The sequence below is a fragment of the Hyla sarda genome, chromosome 12 (genome assembly GCF_029499605.1).
Source record: "Hyla sarda isolate aHylSar1 chromosome 12, aHylSar1.hap1, whole genome shotgun sequence".
NCBI classification, from domain to species: domain Eukaryota; kingdom Metazoa; phylum Chordata; class Amphibia; order Anura; family Hylidae; genus Hyla; species Hyla sarda.
Genome location: NC_079200.1, coordinates 46,599,100 through 46,619,135, shown reverse-complemented (window position 1 = coordinate 46,619,135; position 20,036 = coordinate 46,599,100). Strand labels below are relative to the sequence as shown.

Genomic DNA, 20,036 nt, shown 5'->3' with positions numbered 1-20,036 from the left:
AGGTGGAAGACAAAATCTACAATAATCTGCAACTGCAAATTTTAAATACAGTTCCTTTATGTTTTTGATTTTTAATCCGCCGTGGTCAATCCTCTTGCAAATTTTGTTGCAGAAAATTTACTGCTACGGAAAATCCTCACCGTGAGTGATCATACGGAAATGGTTAAAAAATAAAAATAAGACTTTAAACTTTGCCTTGTTTAATAAAATTTTTTGTCTGTTATGTTGAAAACACTAATTCAGAAATCTCTAAAAAGATGGACAGTGTGAGCCGCAGTGTTGTGCTTGTTATGGTTCTTCGTGCAGGACCGTGGACTTTTTGCTCAGCTCTCTCAGTACTCTATCAATCTGCAGCTTGAGATCTTGGACATATCTTGATATCATTGAACTGTGATGATTTGTTTTACATCTTGACTGGTGTGAAAAGATCCATGGGGTTGTCAGGTACCTGACTGAATGTCCAATAGTCACCTGTGTGCCAGCGCCTCTGAGTAATACATCATACACTTGTCATTGCAATGCTGGATGATGGGAACTGTACAGTACATCTTCCTGCACTTTGTCAGAGACAGAGATATGTACTTAGATGACAGAAATGGGGCTCTGTAGTCACTTCTAAGTACAATCATCCTCAAATTTCCCATTATGATGAATAAAGGTCATGTATAATATATTTGGGGGCCACTCATCGTTCTCTTTCCAGCCTACGCTCGCAATGTGACAGCCTATAAGGTTTCTCTTTGATTTCATGTTTATACCTCACCCCCCAATGTCTGCTCCTGGCACCATATGGCAGTCTCGTGATGCAAGGCTCTCACAGCACATATGGCTTCATGCCCAGCCTTAACTTTTTCTTATATGCGAGATCTCCATGTGGTTTACGTTTATATTATCCACTAGAGAAATACTTTGATGATCAGATTTAGCGTGCAAAACAAGTCATTTATTCTGATGATGACAGCCTAAAATAACAATGGCTGAGATGACTGCTAATCTACAGATGTAACTAAGATGAATATGTCCTTTAAAGGGGTAGTCCGCCGAAAAACATCTTATTCCTATCCAAAGGATAGGGGATTAGTGTTGGGCGCGAATATTCGCATTTCACATTTTTATCACAAATATCGCAAATGCTCCATTTTAGGAACTGTCCAGAGCAGTATATGTTTGCTATGGGGATTTTCTTCTACTCTGGACAGTTCTTAAAATGGACAGAGATGTCAGCAGAGAGCACTGTGGTCATGATGTCAGCAGAGAGCTCTGTGTTCCAAAAAGAAAATAATTTCCTCTGTAGTATTCAGTAGCTAATAAGTACAGGAAGGTTTAAGATTTTTTAATAGAAGTAATTTACAAATCTGTTTAACTTTCTGGCACCAGTTGATAAAAAAAAAAATAATAATTTCCCCCGGTGTACCCTTTAAGGGTCCGGGAGACTCGAAACGCATTGGCTTTTGCTGTCTGTATGTTGCCTAAGAATCTACAATTTATTTCTTGTTTGAACTGGATTTGCTGGGTTGTAGATGCTGCCGGCCATTCCCTGCTCAGGAGTACAAGCGGCAGGAGGTGGGAGCTGACTACACAAAATACTTTAGTTTTTATTGCCACCATTTTTGCCTAGATGGGATATTTCTTTATTACTTTTTATTCATTTATTTTCTGATTTGACCAATAATGAGCAATTTTTTGCGTTTGGCTGTGATCGCGGATGCCGGTCCTTAACTGTGAGGGGCGGCTGGTGATTAGCACTACCAATGATATGCATTTGCTCTGTAGGCAACATATTTATGAGCTGACGCTGCTAATAGCAAGGTTCTTGCTTATAATGGGTGGGCATCATTACGCCAGACTCCAAAGCATGTGCACATTATTGGAAGACTATTCTGCTTTGCAACTCAGATTCAGAGGTTTTATAAGAACAAATGTGTGAAAATAAGAGAGTTATGGTCTATACTTTATGCTGCAAATTGAGACATCCTGCTTTTTTTACTGCCGTTATTTTACAATAGCGGATGAAAAAAAAACGGATGCAATAACTGATAATAACGGATGATAACTGATGACCTTCATCCATTATTTTTAATGGTTTTCTTCTCAAAAAAACGATGTTGATCATCCGTTATCATTCGTTATCATCCGTTATTACCAGTTACATCCGTTTTTTTAAATCAGGTTTTTAATCCTTTTTTCGTAAAGCTGTACTGAGCACGCTCCGTACAACAAAAATGGATGTTAAAAAATGGACAATAACGGATGATAACGTGCATGGCACAGAGATTGTCAATCAAAATGCATGAGGAGGGACAAAGTGATAGGGAATAGAAATACTGGCCGTTCAAGACAATTAACCCTGCCTTGTGGGCACTTTTTGCTCATCTGCATATATACGGAAAAATTTGAATTGCTCATTTCACAAGCAGAAATTCACAAATCTAAAGGCATTCCTTTGAAGACAGTTGTCAGTCGTAACATTGTGCAGCTATTGATCATTGTAAGTGGGCATGGTTTCACCTGCACAAGATTACTGGCAACCATCCCCTCTTATATCTGAAGGAATACTTTTGAGTGTAACGCTGCTGGTTGGCAACCACCAGCGTTCCATGTGTCCTGTTCCTTTCCAGCGTCAGGTGACATCCTCTGTGCAATGTATTTGCCATGCTTCCTGATCTTGCTGCTCTGGAGTGTCTCCTGCTGTGGTTCCCACTCTGTCCCCTAGGGTTTGCATGCAAGCACTGGCTGTGAGACAGTGTGTACTCACTAATGGATCCTCCTCCAATGCCTGCCTGGCACTCACTATACAAATCTGTTCATCTGTTGCCGGAGATTGTGTTTCCTGTATTGCTAAGGTGCTAAGGTCCCTGAACCCTGTCTTCTGTGCTATTTTCAAAGCATCTGGTCAACTTATAAACACCCGTCCAGCTCTGCTGTGTCTGACCCTATCTTTAGTGTCAGTTTGCGCCATTTTGCCAGCCCGGCCAACTGTCACTTGTGGCACAGTGGGTTCACACCCATGGGGCATTACAGGGAGACATTCAGAGAGTGAGAGTGAGTGTGAGGGAGTAGATCAGGTGAGACCTCTTACCTGGCATTGTGATTAGCTACACTATGTGAGGCCATTTGAACAATTCTCTTGAAATTGTCATTGCTCCATTTTCTTCAGCTCAATGACAAATTTGGATGAATAAATCTATCCAACTATGATATGAAAATGATTTGTGTAACATGTGAATTGTCAGGTTTGGCAGCTCTTTAACTTTACATGTCTATAACATCAGATGTCAAGCTTTTAGTTATTAAAAAGTAAAATCTATAAGACACTTAAAGTATGAAGTGCAATGGCAATACGCATTGGTAATCCCCTGGTCTGACAATGAGCAGTTTTAGGCATTCAGCTTTTTATTTTGCAATGCAAACAAATGTTATTGGCCCATTGCCCCAGCACTCCCTGGACCTTACTGTTTTCTAGGTTTGTCTTGAAATCCTATCAGATATTCATTGTTGCTGCAAGTCCCTTGATGTCTTGCATCCTGTCTACTAACTGTATTCAATTTCCCCAATGTGTAAATATCTATACCGATCTTGTCACTGCGCCTTGTAAGGGCCAAACCTTATTCCTTTAGTCTCTTTTCATCTTCTACTCCCCACTTGCTTGCTGCACACAGCCTATAACAAATGAGAAATGTATGAGATACCTGGAGAAATCTTAGACCGAAGACATAGGGAAATGTATGTTGGGAGATCTTCGTAGGCTCGGTTACGAATGTATTAATAGCAAACATACTAAATATGGAAACAATATAGGAAACAAAGTCATATAGGGTTCCTTATTGATGCATTACATTTAAAAATATAGCCACCTTAGGGTCAGGCCCTGGCGCTAGCCAGGGCCTGACCCTAAGGTGGTAATATTTTTAAATGTAATGCATCAGTAAGGAACCTTATATCATTGTTTTTCCTATATTGTAAGTTTCCATATTTGGGATGTTTACTATTAATACACTAAAGGGGGGGGGGTGTAGAAATGGCTGTTTTCAGTAGAGCGTTTGGGCCTTGGATGGCAATGGAAAAACACTTTTCATCTTGGTCGGATTGGTTACTATAGAAAAAAAACCTTTTTTTGGGATGTATAGTTTTTAGACATGAAGCCCTTTATCATTAGTGTGGCTCATATGGACTTCCTTTCATATCCCTCATCTATAAATCCATGGGCATGGGAGTAAGAAGGCCCGAGTGCAAAATAGAATGGCCCAACATTCGTCCACTTCACTGGCTGGCCGAGCGGACAACTTTGAGGTCACCTAAAACTGGACCAACCAATAGAGCTGTATCTTTGGTTATTCAATTATATTTTCCCTGCCATGGACAAAATACATGTAGTGTAGGGTGACTAATGTGAAAAAATGGATAGGGCTTGGATTATATCTAACCACACTTGCTTGCTTACCATTTCACTGCTGTCATTTTAGTGCCAATTCAGCTTTTGATAAAGTAATCTGAAACAGGTACATTGTAAGGATTAGGTACTTGGGGAACCCATTGGGAAAACCGCGGTTGTCAAGCACTATAACTAGACTATTAGCTATGACACAGCTATTGAGCTCGGAGATGGATTGTCTAAGTGTATGAAACATGTAAAACCATTATTCATCATTTTAGCCTGAATTACATGTAGGTGGGATTTCTCTGTCATACAGCAGGCTCATGCATATATATTTTAAAAGGATTCTCAACTGGATTTTACTGGACTTTAAAGTGTTACTGTCAAAATCCGTAGGTTTCAAGGTGCTAAGACCTCTCCAGAATTACTGGGGGGGGGGGGGGGGGGGGGACCGCTCAGCTGAGCTGTTTTCCCTGTTCGATCTGGGGATTGGTGGGGGTCTTTGGGGGGTCACCCAAACTCTGCCTATCAAAAACTTTTATCAACTTTTTTTTTTTTTTTATGACTGTAACACTTTAATATTGAATAAGCTTAGGATAGGCCATCAATATAAGATTGATGGAGGGCAAAATCCCTCCAAACCGCTACTACCAAATGAAAATTCCTATTAAAGGGGTTGGCCAGCCAAAACTAACCCCCAGGATAGAAGATAAGTAGCTGATCTCCAAAACGGGACCCCGGCTCTCATCTCCAGCGTTCACATAGAAATGAATGGAGCATGTGCCGTCTACCACTCCATTAATTTCTATGGGAGCGTTGGAGATGCCCGAGTGCTGTACGTGGGTCTCTTTGGCGCTTCCATAGAAATGAATGGAGCATGTGCAGTCTACCACTCCATTCATTTCTATGGGAGTGCTGGAGATGCCCGAGTGCTGTACCTGGGTCTCTTTGGTGCTTCCATAGAAATGAATGGAGCGTGTGCTGTCTACCACTCCATTCATTTCTATGGGAGCGCTGGAGATGCCCGAATGCTGTACTTGGGTCTCTGGCGCTTCCATGGAAATGAATGGACTGTGCGCCGTCTACCGCACATGCTCCTCACTGAAAGCCTGGGTCCTGTACCTGAAATCACATACAGTCCGACTCAGCTACTTATCCCCTATCCAGTGGATAGGTGGTAAGTTAATTTTGGCTAGACAACCCCTTTTAGTAATGAAGAGGCCACAGTGCTTAACCACTGATCTGATATTGATGGCCTTTTGTAGGGGTCAACCATCAATATTAAAATCATTAAAAAAAAAATGCCTTTATATTGACATGATATAATAGACATTTCTGTAAAACCTTAACCAGCTAGCTGTCTTCACATTTTCATGTGAATTAACTTCTGACCATGTGGATGGGCCATTTCGACAAGTGCAGCATCTCTCTGCCTTGGCTCATAAATAGGGTCCCGACTAGAGATGTAGTAAGATGGTGGAGTCATTTTAAATTGTTATGAATCCTCTATAAAAACAAGGTTTTAAAATCTAGAAATGTTTGGTCCGTTTTATGGTAAAATATTTAGTTACTGACACAATCCTGTAATTTATAAGTCAGGTTTTCATCAGCTTTATATATTTACATGTGAATTTACTTCTCTGGGAATTTACAACCCGATAAACCATTGCAATAAATTCCTTGGTGAAGTGGTGATGGTGATGAGTGGCAGGGGCTAAATTCGAATTTGCAATATTTCACGAATATATGGACGAATATACGTCCTATGTTCGCGAAATTCGCATATTTGCTCTCTTTTTTTTTTGCGAAAATTCGTAATGAAATTCGCATAGTGCGCATGTAAGATTATATCTTTCACCTAAAAGAAGGGAGGGATCAGTGTCCTTTCCTGGAAGGATAGGTAAAGGAATCCCGGCACTCACGGATAGATGCTAAATCACTTTGTGTTTAATTCACACATAAAGCATAGTATTGTGACTCGCAGTACTGCGAGTCGCAATACTATGCTTTATGTGTGAATTAAACACAAAGTGATTTAGCATCTATCCGTGAGTGCCGGGATTCCTTTACCTATCCATGCTGACTATTGATCCGCTGGCACCACAATACAAGGACGAGTGCCCACTCTCCACTACCTTTACTGGATTGTCCTTTCCTGGAAGTGCTGATATTCGCGAATATTTGCATATTTGCATGTTCACATATATTCGCAAATATTCGCATATTCACAAGAAAAGTTAATATTTGTCATTACGAATATATATCTCTATATCTTAAATATTCATGAATATATTGCATATATTGCATTTCGAATATTCACGCTCAACACTATAAATTAAGTCTGCAAGGAAACAAATGCTCTATTTTTGTAGGGAGCCATGGTAAACTGTTCTGCCTTTACCCTATAGAGACATATCCATCACTTTTCACCTCTCTGCTTCCTTCTGCAGAAGAAACCACATATGAGGCGGGAGTAAAAGTGCAAATACACAGCCAATCTGAACCGCCATTTATCCAGGAGTTGGGGTTTGGCGTGGCCCCTGGATTCCAGACCTTTGTGGCAACTCAAGAACAGAGGGTAGGTGAACTGTTTTCTTTGTTTTATGTGCATATAACCTGCCATTGGCCTTTTTGCCATCCTTGTACACAGAGGAGAGAGGAAATCACTAGGATTTAGAGTAAGATATACAGAAAAGCCTCCTGAGCTGCAGCCACTTAAATCCATACAGAGCACTGACAACAAGGGATCAGGAATTGACACTTGACTTTTCTTATCGAGCGTATTTGCTCTTGGGATGTAGATGGGAGGATCATGGCTCTTTTACGGCTGGCTAGAGACAGTGCTAGTGAGAAATTATTCAGCAAAGTCTAATGAGCCTCCAGTATAGAAAGCAGAGGATCTCCATGGTGTCTGCATTAGGATGTCATCACTCCTCTCACCGTGTAAATGACTTAAAAATGAATGTTGTCTGTTGCTGATTGATGTACTTATAGAGACGGAGAGGCGCTGGCTGGGGAGAAATTTCCAGGTGAATGTCCCTGTATCCGCCTTAGTAATGAGGCTGCAAAATTAATTTTTGATTGATGCACTTCGCCCCCGCTTACCCGTCAGATAGCGAGGAAGCTGAAAGCCTTGGATTAAACATGTCGCTGTATATAATGTGAGCTGGACCTAGTTGAAAGTAAACCTCTCCCCGTATTAGAAGGTACACCCTTTTTATTTTTCATGAAAAATAAAATAAAACAACCAGACACCACAGGAACTCAAACCTTCTACATTAATTTTAGTAATATCCAAATAAGAACCAAATAGCGGCACTCACCATGTCACATAGGCTTCTTCTTTTATTGAGTATGATACTCACAATGTTACGGGGGTTACGTACATGGGAGGGGGTGTACAGCAAGAAGCATTGCTTCTTGCTGTATACCCCCTTCCGTGTACGTCCACCCCCCCCCCCCCCAATAATGATGTGAGTATCATACTCAATAAAAGAAGAAACCTACGTGACATAGTGAGTGCCGCTATTTATTTATTTTTCAGATATTGCTCAAAGACTGGTGTCATGCACTGGTTTTTTGCTTTAAACAGTCTTTCAGCAATATCCAAAAACTGTTATATATTATACAGACTGCCATTCATCTCAACGGCTATAACATGTCAGCAGCTTTGCTTCTTTTTGTACACCCTCCTTCCATGTACACCTCCCCTCTGTAATGATGTGAGTATCATACTCGATGACTACAGTGCTCTCTGCTGACACTTCTGTGCATGTCGAGAACTGTTCAGAGCAGGAGAGGTTTGCTATGGGGATTTGCTCCTACTCTGGACAGTTCTTGACACAGACAGAGGTGGCAGCAGAGAGCACTGTGGTCATACTGGAAAGAACTATACAACTCGCTCTGTAGGATTAAGATTTTTTTTTATAGAATTAATAAACCACACCCCCTTGTTTATTGAGAAGCGTTTTGGCCAAATATTTTCCTAAAGCAGCTGCTGACATGTGGTAGCCAAGCAGATGAATAGACGTCCATAATACATGGACCGATCGAGTTCGCTGGATTAGGAGCTACTGTTGGGCCGGGTTTACACTACTGAATTTCCAAAATTTCGGTCAGGAATTCGCTCAGGAATTTCGGTCAGAAATTCTGCTGCGTGAAGCAGGGTACTCCGGTGGGAAACGTTTTTTTTTATCAACTGGTGCCAGAAAGTTAAACAGATTTGTAAATAATTTTTATTAAAAAAATCTTTATCCTTTCAGTACTTATTAGCGGCTGTCTATTACCGATTAAGTTCTTTTGTTTTTGGATTTTTTATTTTTTTTGGGCCACAGTGCTCTCTGCTGACACCTCTGTCTGTATCAGGAACTGTCCAGAGCAGGAGAGATTTGCTATGGTGATTTGCTCCTACTCTGGACAGTTCCTGACATGGACAGAGGTGTCAGTAGAGAGCACTGTGGACAGAAAAAAAAAAGAAATCCAAAAAGAAAAGAACTTTCTCTGTAGTATATAGCAGCTAATAAGTACTGGAAGGATAAAGATTTTTTAATAGAAGTAATTCACAAATCTGTTTAACTTTCTGGCATCAGTTGATTACAATTATTATTTTTATTTTTTTTTACCTCCGGAGTACCCCTTTAAGTTGCAGAGTTCAATGTAAACGAATTGACTAAACATGGCTTCAAATCTGCAGCTTCAAATCCTGCGCATCGAATATGTGCAGGATACTGCGCAATATATCCTATATCCTTAAAGAATAGAAAAAGTAGGAGATGTATCAGTTTTATAAGTTTTTCCCATGGTACTTCTCCTTTAACATGCAGGTAAATGGTTTTTTCTTTAACCCATTCACACTGTGGAAATTTCTGGTCGGAATTTCCAGAAGAAAATTCCGCAGGAACATTAAACCCGCTCAATGTTCTGGCGGAATCCGCTCCACAGACATCTATGGGGACGCCAATATCTGCACAGTCCTATCAGCTGAATCAGTCGGCACTCGGAAGCTCTGGACGTAAGTTTTCCATCCGGAGTTTCTCAAGTGTGAACCCAGCCTTACAGTGCGGCTCTCCATTCAATCTATGACGTCCATATGCCTTATGGATAGGGGTTGTCTTCATGAGACAATTCTTTTTAAAGGGGTACTCCGGCGCTAAGACATCTTATCCCCTATCCAAAGGATAGGGGATAAGATGCCTGATCGCGGGGGTCCCACCGCTGGGAACCTCCTTGATCTTGCACGCAGCACCCCGTTATAATCAGTCCCCGAAGCATGTTCACTCCAGGTCTGATTACTGGCGATCACGGGGGCCGGAGCATTGTGACATCATGGCCCCGCCCCCTCGATGCAAGCCTATGGGAGGGGGCGTGACAAAGTCCGTCCCCTGTGATCGCCAGAAATCAGACCCGGAGCGAACGTGCTCCAGGGACTGATTATAACGGGGTGCTGCGTGCAAGATCATGGGGGTCTACAGCGGCGGGACCCCCGCGATCAGCCATCTTATCCCCTATACTTTGGATAGGGCATAAGATGTCTTAGCCCCGGAGTACCCCTTTAATAATCAGTTAGAACAGTGTCACAGGTTGCATGTGGTATTTCAGCTTACCCCCACTGACATTAGCTTTGGCGCTGTTTCTGTAAGAAAGCAGCCATGTTTTTCTAATCCTGTACGACCCATTCGGCCACCTGGATGATTTGTCTGGAGGTTGCCTTCCTTTGAATCTCATTATGACTTGGTTTGTCAGCAGTAAAGGGGTCAACTCAAAGAGATTTCGGACCTGGCATATATGTTTTGTCTTGTGCTTAGTCTGTGTGAAAAATAAACAAAATGATTAGGACTAATCTGAGGTGCAGAGAAAGCTAAAAGGGGTTATAGCCTTCATTTTCTGAACAGCAAGATGTTCTATTGTAGTGGAATAGAAGGAGACTGCAGGGACCCACTTGGACCCTCTTACAAAGGATTTTAAAAGCAATTGCTTGTACTTAGCTCGGTACTATAACAAACATTGTATTCTGCAAGAATGTTTACACATGCACAGTATGGTAGCATAATGGTAATATGCTGTTATATATTAAAATTCACAACTAGAGGGAGGCGCTGGCCGGAGCCTGTAGCTTCTCCTCTTCCCAGTTTTGCTCTGTTTGTTTGTGTGTACGAAATGTAATAATCTTTTTAACAATACTTAAAGGAGTACTCTGGCCAAAACTAACTTATCCCCCTGGGCACCCCCCCCCACCCCCGATCACCAGGATGGGACCCCGGCTCTATCAGTGAGGAACGAGTGTTGTCTACTGGTAGATGCCATGCACTTCATTTATTTCTGTCGGGGCGCCGAGGGTGTCTGAAAGTTGTACTCGGGTCTTTTCATCACTCCCATAGGAATGAATGGAGCGAATGCCGGCTGCAGCACACGCTCCTCACTGAGCCCCAGGGCCCCGTCCCAGTGATCGCAGGGGGTCCAGCCACTAGGACCTGCGGATAGTGGATAAGTTAATTTTCAAGGGAAATCTCCTTTAAAGAATACCTGTCATGATCTTGTTAAATGTTATAATCCTCCCAGTTCACTCCCCCGATCATGATAAACCACCCCCTGCCTTTATTTTTATTATTTTTTAGTTTTCTACCTTGATATTATTCAGTATCTTCTGCTCAGTCTCAGTCAGATTCAAAGACCAGGAAGGGGCGTTCCCCAGCAGGCATCACATCATCTGAAGCCATACAGGGGAGAACTTCCTCCCTCACTCTGCTACACACAGTCCAGAGCAGTTCAGTGTGAGATGAGCTATGATTGGATAAGGCTGCACCCCCCCCCCCCTCAGCATTTTCTTATTTTGGGCTTCTGCCAGTCCAGCAGGAGTCCAAAGTATGTGCAAGAGATGGGGGGAAATGTGGTCTGGACAAGAATAGAGACACCTAGTGGCAGCTTTTTTAAACATAAATAAAACATAGAAAACGTTATTTTTTTCAAACAATGTACAAGATTTTTTTAATTTACCATAAGGAGTGGAATAGCAAAAATTAGTTTTAAAGACAGTGTCCATTAAAGTAAATATAAAACAATGAGACCATTCGTTTCTGTGGCATATGAGAAGAAATAATAGAGTCTGTTTAATGAAGACCGATAGTAGATGCTTTGGTTAGTAGATGGCTATGCTCCTAAATCCTTGCTTCCTCACTTGAGTCGGGGGTCAGTGGTGCTGCACACTATTTATGTGTTGCACCAATTACCAGACATTCAGCTACACGGTTGGCCGCACAGCTTGACTATTAATACATTGACAATGTCTGTACGGATGGTTAGTCGTATAATTATACTATTTAAACACAATCTCAAGTACTAAAATATTGACCCAGGAAGATTAACTACAACCTAATGATTACTCTTCTGTACTAGCCTAGAAGTTTACTTTTTGTCCTGGAAAAAAAGAGTCAAAGATTTCTTTGCAGCATCTTTATGTGTGTGGATAGTCTTCATCTATGTTTACACTTTGCAATAATCATTATGATACTTCAGTTCCTGAGAGTAGATGACTAGTATGAGTGCACAAGAACAGTATAAATGGAAGGTGGTGTCCAGCCTTAAAATAATAGACCAGTGACGCTTGTTCTGTACATTTACATCAGTGGTCTCAAAGTGTGGCCCTCCAGATGTTGCTAAACTTCAACTCCCAGCATGCCTTTGGCTGTCCGTGCATGCTGGGAGTTGAAGTTTTGCAACATCTGGAGGGTCACACTTTGTGACCACGAGTTTACATTAATGTTGGATTGAAGCCAAGATGATTGGACATCCTAAAAAGAGGAACATTTCCTGTTATGTATGTATTTATTCATGTATTTATTTATTTAATTATTTATTTATTCATGTACTAGCTGAGTACCCGGCGTTGCCTGATTTTTCCTTCATAATCCTCATAAACAAAGGAGGAAGCTTTTGACTTCATATCCCGACCTCATATATTGTTGTCATATCCCAACCCCATATCCCATTCTCATATCCCGACCTCCTATTCTGACCTCCTATCCCGTCCTCCTATCTCGACCTCCTATCCCGTCCTCCTATCGCGTTCCTCCTATCCCGACCTCCTATCTCGTCCTCCTTTTCCGTCCTCCTATCTCAACCTCCTATCCCATGCTCCTATCTCGACCTCCTATCCCGACCTCCTATCCCGTCCTCCAATCTCAAGCTCCTATCCTGACCTCCAATCCTGACCTCCTATGCCGACCTCCTATCCCGTCCTCCTATCTCAACCTCCTATCCCGACCTCCTATCCCGTCCTCCTTTCCCGTCCTCATATCTCGACCTCCTATCTCGACCTCCTATCCCATCCTATCTCGACCTCCTATCCCGACCTCCTATCCCGACCTCCTATCCCGTCCTCCTATCCCGTCCTCCTATCCCGACCTCCTATCCCATCCTCCTATCCCGACCTCCTTTCCCGTCCTCATATCTCGACCTCCTATCTTGACCTCCTATCCCGTCCTCCTATCTCGACCTCCTATCCCAACCTCCTATCCAGACCTCCTATCCCGTCCTCATATCCCGTCCTCCTATGCAGTCGTCCTATCCTAACCTCCTATCCCGCCCTCCCATCCCGACCTCATATTCTGACCCATAATATGTGTACCAGGTATTGAAATATCTCCAGCCGTATGGAAATTATATGGGAACATAATTTCCCATTGATTTGCATGGGACTTTAAACAAAAAAAAACCACTCTCACAAATGGGGGTAGTTAAGGGTTAAATTAACTATCCTATATTTTAAGTGGACATACAAGTAACATGTGACCAAGTATTATTGAAATATCTCCAGCTGTGTGGAAGTTATGCAGTAACATTTATTTCCCATTGACTTGCATGGGACTTTAAACAGAAGCCACGAACCTGGCAAATGGGGGTAAGTAAGGGTTAAATTACCTATCCTATGTTTGTTGTTGACATATAAGTAAAATGTGCCAAGTTTCATGTTAATATCTTTAGCCGTTTGAAAGTTTTTGTGGAACATACACACACACACACACACACACGTTGAGTTTTATATAAATAGATTTATTTATATTTTTATTCATTTATTTTTATTTATTTATTTACTTATCTGATTTCTAAGAATTAAAGTGTACCAGTCAGATCCAACAAAAAAAACATTATTTTTTAATAGAGGAAAGAAGGTTTCGACACCAGCACAGACGGGGGTTCTTTACTGTAAGAGCAGCGAGACTGTGGAATTCTCTCCTGGAGGAGGTGGTCGTGGTGAACTCTGTAAAAGAGTTCAAAAGGGGTCTGGATGCATTTTTGGAGAGTAATAACATCACAGGTTATGGATACTAGATTTATAGGGACAGAAGTTGATCCAGGGATATATTCTGACTGCCATATTTGGAGTCGGGAAGGAATTTTTACCTCTAGTATGAGTTTTTTTTTCCTCTGGATCAACTCAGTAGGGACTCATTAGGGTTATAGGTTGAACTTGATGGACTCCGGTCTTTTTTCAACCTTATGAACTATGCTACTATGTTACTAATATATCACTCAGTACCTAATCCTGACCATGTATATCTAATTTTTATGTGTCTAGCACCTTTATTTATTTTTTCATTACACTTTTAATTTAGCTCACTAGTCTGAATTCCTCTCATAGGGACAGGGCGGGGCCTCACTGTACAGGTCTCCGCCCCCTCCCTCAGTATGCTGTCTTCTCACATCTCCCCTAGCATTAGCAAAACTACAACTCCCAGCTTGTCCTCACTGACAGTAGTGGGACACAAGCTGACAGTGGGAGGATTTTTCCTCCAGCTCTGAGCTTTGCGGTCACAGCTGTCAATCAAGGAAGTGTGTCCATGACATAGGTGATGATGCATGGACACAGCAGGGCAACTATGTGTCCAATCAGGCAGGGGGGCAGTTGTTTGACTGGCTTTTTCAGTATGAAATACTGAAAATTTTCTAATTAAAGCAATTGCAAAACCTATTGGTTTTGCATGCTTTACAACATAACAAATGTTTTTGTATCTGACTGTGCCCATTTAAGGAAGCACAACGCCAAGGCATCCGGCAATGCAAACCGCAATAAACTGTTTAGAATAAAACAGTTTAAAGTAAGAAAATACAATGCAATACAATACTTATGAAAAAAATAAAACATTTTACATACATAACAAAAACATACAAGTATGTTTTTTGCAGCCCAACAAATAAAAGAAAAAGGAAATATAGGATCAGAAATATTGCTTTATTTTGCAAAAATGTATGTATCTGAACATCCTTTACTCACAACTGAATAAGGCTGTTCTGGAGGAACTGCAAGGGCTTTGGGGCTTTTTAAGGCTAGGCTCACATATTTTAGGCGGCAGGCGTAGTTTTCCTTCGACGTGCACCGGAGGAAAACTGTGGCTAGAACTGATCCCATTCATTTGAATGGGACAGTTGACAATCACCCAGCATCTCAATTTTGACGCCGGATGATTGGACATGCTGGAGAGCACTAGATTGGGGAATGCCGCCTTTAAATAATCCTGTTTCTGAGCCATAGAAGCAGTTCTTTCCACCTCATGGCTTGGTTTTTGATCTGATATACATTATCAGCTGTGAGACCTTATATAGACAGGACTGTGTCTTTCTAAATCTTTTCCAATAATCTCAATGTACCACGAGTGATTCTAATCAAGGTGTAGAAACATCTCAGAGATGATCACAAGAAATGGGAGGAGCCAGAGCTAAATGTCAATGGCCATAGCAAATAGGTCTGAATATTTATATAATATAATTATTATATGTGGGAAAAACTTTTTATTTTTATTTTATTTTTATTTTAGCACAAGTCTGCACCATAACAAAATATATATAAAAACAAATTAATAAATAAATTTAAGAGTCTGAAAACTTTCCAAATGCATTTTACTTGAAAGACCACTCACGTTTATGGAAGGCATCCACTTACCGTCACCAAGAAGAAAGTTGTATGTTGGCACTACATCATAAGTGACTGGTTAGATACCAGTCTCGAGTTCAGTTCTCACAGTCTTTACACTGATAGTTGCAAAATGAGGCGGAACATTAAATATAGCTGATAAAATCCAGCGCTGTGTCAGGGACGTCGGTGCTGAGCCAATAGGCCAGGTATCATCCAGTTGCCAGAGTCCAGTGATTTATGACTATAGTCTACCTGCATGGGAATATAATGAATACACTGCACTATCTTAATGTAATGCGACATCCTAGATATATTGTGACACTGGGGAAAGCATACAGACAATACATATTGCTACTTAGATCTGTCGTACTCTCAGACTATAAGGTTTTAAAGTAAATTCACCAGATCTAGTGTTTTCAGTTTATTGAGTATAACTGTATTCCTGTCCTGAGAATATTATAGAAAATATAAAAATAAAAAAAAACAGAGATGGTGCTTGGTAAATGGAAGGGAGATAGAGGTAAAGATAAGAAGCCGCTCACCTTTAAGTGTTGTGCTGGCAGGAAGAACACTGTTCAAAGCTTTATGGTGGCGGCACTGTCCGGGAGCCACTCGTTGACGGTTACCGGGTATAGCGATGCAGGATATAAATACAGTGAGGATAATTTTCGGGGTATTCCTGGCAGGGAGTCACCCCTATATCTGACTTGAGAACGCAACACTTCACCGGAGTCACAGGACACAAGGAGTGTAGAAGTTAGCAGAAATATTTTTTTTTTAATTCCCTGCTATGAATACCCCAAAAATGACCCGCACTGCATCTGTATTCCTATCTTAAAATACATCTAGGCCCTTTATGGACTGTTTTGTAGCATTTTTGACCCAGTATTTTATTAATTGTAATATCGCTTTGTTCCTAATTAATGTAATGAGCGGTATGTTTATGCAATTAGGATAATTGCATAAATTAATTTAAACTGTAATCGCCCGATTGTATGAGAGAACTCAGCAGAGGGGCTGACTCTGAAGAACGGCAGGCTGTAAGCTGTTTTCGGTTTTTATTTTACCGTTGTTCTTATTTTTAATTATAAGGTTGATGCAATTCATTTTATGGGCCTCTGTATCACCAGCTATAATAGATTCTGCATAAGCATCATCTAATAAATCAGCTACTGTTCTGTCCCATTGACATTAACTGCTATAATATTGCATGGATGGCAGCAGATATCTGAGGCCGCCTCCTCTGGAGAAGTCTCCCTGAAATCTAAAATGTAACCTTTAATCGTATTCAATAAAAGAACAAATGTACCAAGGAGTCCAATACACTACGTATCCAAAACAGTGGTAAACCAACCAAATAAAACCAGAAAACATGGCTGAAGCAGAACCCTGACCAGAACACAAAAAGGTAGAATGGTCTAGAATAGAGTAACCAATTGTGTGATGTCAGTGCCTTATTAATCTTAAGCAGGGGTCAAGTCCTGGGAAAATAAAGTGAGGGAACCCACCCAAGATTTTAATTTAAGAGCTGGTCCTGCAGGACTCCTGCTAATAGGAAAAAGTGCAGGAACTCAGTTCACACACATTCCTGCAGGACTTGAGGAAATCTGTCGGAAGTGTCACCTGCACTGAAGTTGTCACACAGGTGATGCTGATCAAAATGATACTCACGGCATCCAGATTCGCCCAGCCGTTCCGCCGCAATTCACCTTTTTCTTTTTATGCAAATGAGGGCGTTGGGGCATGGGCGGAGCTCCAAACCGAGCTAGAGGCACGCTGATGTCATCTTCGCCGGACGAGCGCTCCGCCCGGCTCATCAATATTCATAACCCCCTCCCTGCTCTTGCGCCCCCTGTTAGTGTACTGCGCAAGCGCCTCTGCCTGGGCACTCCCGGAGGCGGCGCATGCGCCGCCTCCGGGAGTGCCCAGGAAGAGGTGCTTGCGCAGTACACTAACAGGGGGCGCAAGGAGGGGGCTATTATGCTATTATGCAAGGAGGGGGCTATTATGCTATCACACAGCAGAAAAGTATGAATACCTGTTTTATGCTATGTTGTACATTGTAGATGTTCTTGAACAATTTGTATGAAAAACCTTATTAATGCACAAGAATAAAAATAATGATGTCAATGCAGAAAAACAGAGAGAATACCCAGGGATACAGAAGACTTTTAATACATGCCCATTCACTCTCAAGCAACATTTACCTGCTCCAGGAAGGCCATGTTCACAGCAGAATGTCCGAATTCTGCTGCATTATAGTCCCTTTGATTTCAATAAGATTTGGCTGCACTGTTCACGCAGTGGAATTTCCGCAGTTGAAACATCCTAATTTTGACATTCGAGGAAACAATAAATGTTTCTGCAGATTTTGCTAGAAAATGCATTGCCATCTATTGAGGCAATGCATTTCCATGCGTTCCTAGTGGCGGTGGGACATGCAAATGTGCGGAATGTCCAACCATATTTTCTGGGTGAATATTCTGCACATTTTCCGTTGTGTGAACATAACCTAAGGGTGGTTTCATTTTGATGCAATTTTTAAAACCAACACTAGGAGTTAAAAAACAAAAGCACTTCTTAAGTTTATAACAACAATTATTTTTATTTATATAGCACCAATGTGCTTTATGCTACAGAGGGCACATGTACTGACAAATGCTCGGAAATTATGCTTAAAATTAGATTATTAAAGGGGTATTCCAGCCATAGACATCAAATCCCTTATCCAAAGGATAGGGGATAAGATGTCTAATTGTGGCCCCCTCGTGACTTCACACCATGCCCCCTCATGATGTCACATCACGCCCCCTCCATTCATGTCTATGGGAGGGGGCGTGGCATGACATCACATCCCCAATCCCGGAAACTCCGAGGTTTCCGAGATTGGAGTAGCAGCCTGGCACAGAATGCCGGGTGCTGCACGGAGATCGCAGGGGGTCCCAGCGGCTGGCCCCCCACAATCAGGCATTTTATCCCCCATCCTTTGGATAGGGGATAAGATGTCTCTGGGTGGAGTACCCCTTTAAAATCTCATCCACCTGTCAATTTTGGATTTGGTGTGTGCAGATTTGTGTGGAAAATCCTCACAATTTCTAGCGCACTGACGCTGAAACTGTTCCCTAATTGTGGTGAGCACCCAGCCCCCATATTCACCAGCCAGTATACAGTATATTTGTTTTGTAATAACACAATGAGCCGTACACTGGAGATGGAGCACGGTTACCTGAGCAGCTGCATCACATTCACTTTACTGTTACAACATATTTATGAAAAATTCTCACGGGGGACTCATCCCGGCCATTTCCCGAGTATTCAGCCTATGACTGACTGTTTCATTTTTGACATTTAATATTCTAGTTTTCACTTTATTTCGTTTAACAGATTCACTGTGTATAAAAGCTTCCCCCTGAGAAGCTTGTTGAATGAATTAATCCACATGAAAGCTCCAGTCCCCCCATCTCTGCCAGACATTTTACAGACTTGCAGTTTTTCTCCATCCACTGTACATACCGCATATATCCAATGTCATGCTTACCGGGAAGACACAACAGCAAACATTTCATCAATTACTATGCGCGGCCTGTCGGCTCAGCGGCTCCTTCCGGCTGACTAATTGCTGTGTTAACCAATTGATTTATCTGAAGGGCGGCGCTCACTGATCTGTGCTTAATAAAATGGAGGAGAATTATGGAGAGATAGGTAGAAGTGACCCCCCCAGTCTGGCACAAGCCGTTACATTTGGCATGGTGCATCTAAAAAGATAGATCACCAGGGCTCATCCATTATGGTCTGTTCAGTGAAGAGAAAAGCCTCATGCTGCCCAAAGGCAGTGGTTAATTTTTGGCTGAAGGATGGCACAATTTAACTTTCATGGCCACAGAGATTAGGGTTAGTTAATAGTTTTATTTGACTATGTTACAGAGGCTGTTAGTGCTAGTATAGTTCATAATATTGTGTCTGTACCTGTGTTTCATGGTGGTCTCATAATTCTTCTCTGATTTTTGCCCCAATGTTTATTTTTGACAGCACAAAAAATGTCTTAGGTTTTCCGAGGTTGCAGTGTGTTCCAAAACATTACATCACTAGTCAGGGGTTCAGAGGGAGCCTGTCTTTACTTCAATGGGTGGAGCAACCACTGGGTGGGAGGGACATCATTCTGCAGTGAATTGCAGGTTTGCAAGAACTGTAGGCACCCTGCTTAGAAAACACTGGTCTATTGCATTGACAGGATCACTGGTGTGTTTCAATGGGTGAGGTGGCTGATGTGCGGGAGGGAGAAAAGTGGCCTCACACTTACAGAAAAGGAATTATGGGATTTGTAGTTTGAGGGAATGAACTCCAACAGGAAATAGCCAGTACACAAAAAGATAACCACAGCATTATGGTAATCTCACAACATTCAGCCATTAAGCCCCAAGACAAGCATGGATCCTTCTTAAGCATGTCTATTATTGTTTGACAAGTATGTGCTAAAATCACCTTTAACAACCTTAAAAAAAAAAAAAAAAAAAAAAAAAAAAAACATAGCAGAATGCTAGGATATTTACGGTATCTTTTTCTTCATCTTGTCTTGTACCATTCAGCTCCAGATATGCATTACAATTCACTCCTAGTGTTTCTCCTTTATTCAGGGTTTGGATTTCAACAACAATATAGTTGGGAAAAAGTATTAACCATAAACTGACAATAGGTGGATACATTTGTTTCTATCACAAAATAAAAACAAGAAATTAATTATAGCCCATATTA

At 41.5% G+C, this 20,036-nt stretch overlaps 1 protein-coding gene across 1 annotated transcript in view; it reads left to right on the top strand.

The window, feature by feature from the left end:
* Positions 1-20,036, top strand: part of ASIC2 (acid sensing ion channel subunit 2) — a 374,271-nt gene that overhangs the window by 264,878 nt on the left and 89,357 nt on the right. Inside the window, exon 3 of the mRNA XM_056548587.1 lies at positions 6,826-6,953. Coding sequence (XP_056404562.1) covers positions 6,826-6,953 — 128 coding nt within the window. The remainder of the gene's footprint in view (positions 1-6,825; positions 6,954-20,036) is intronic.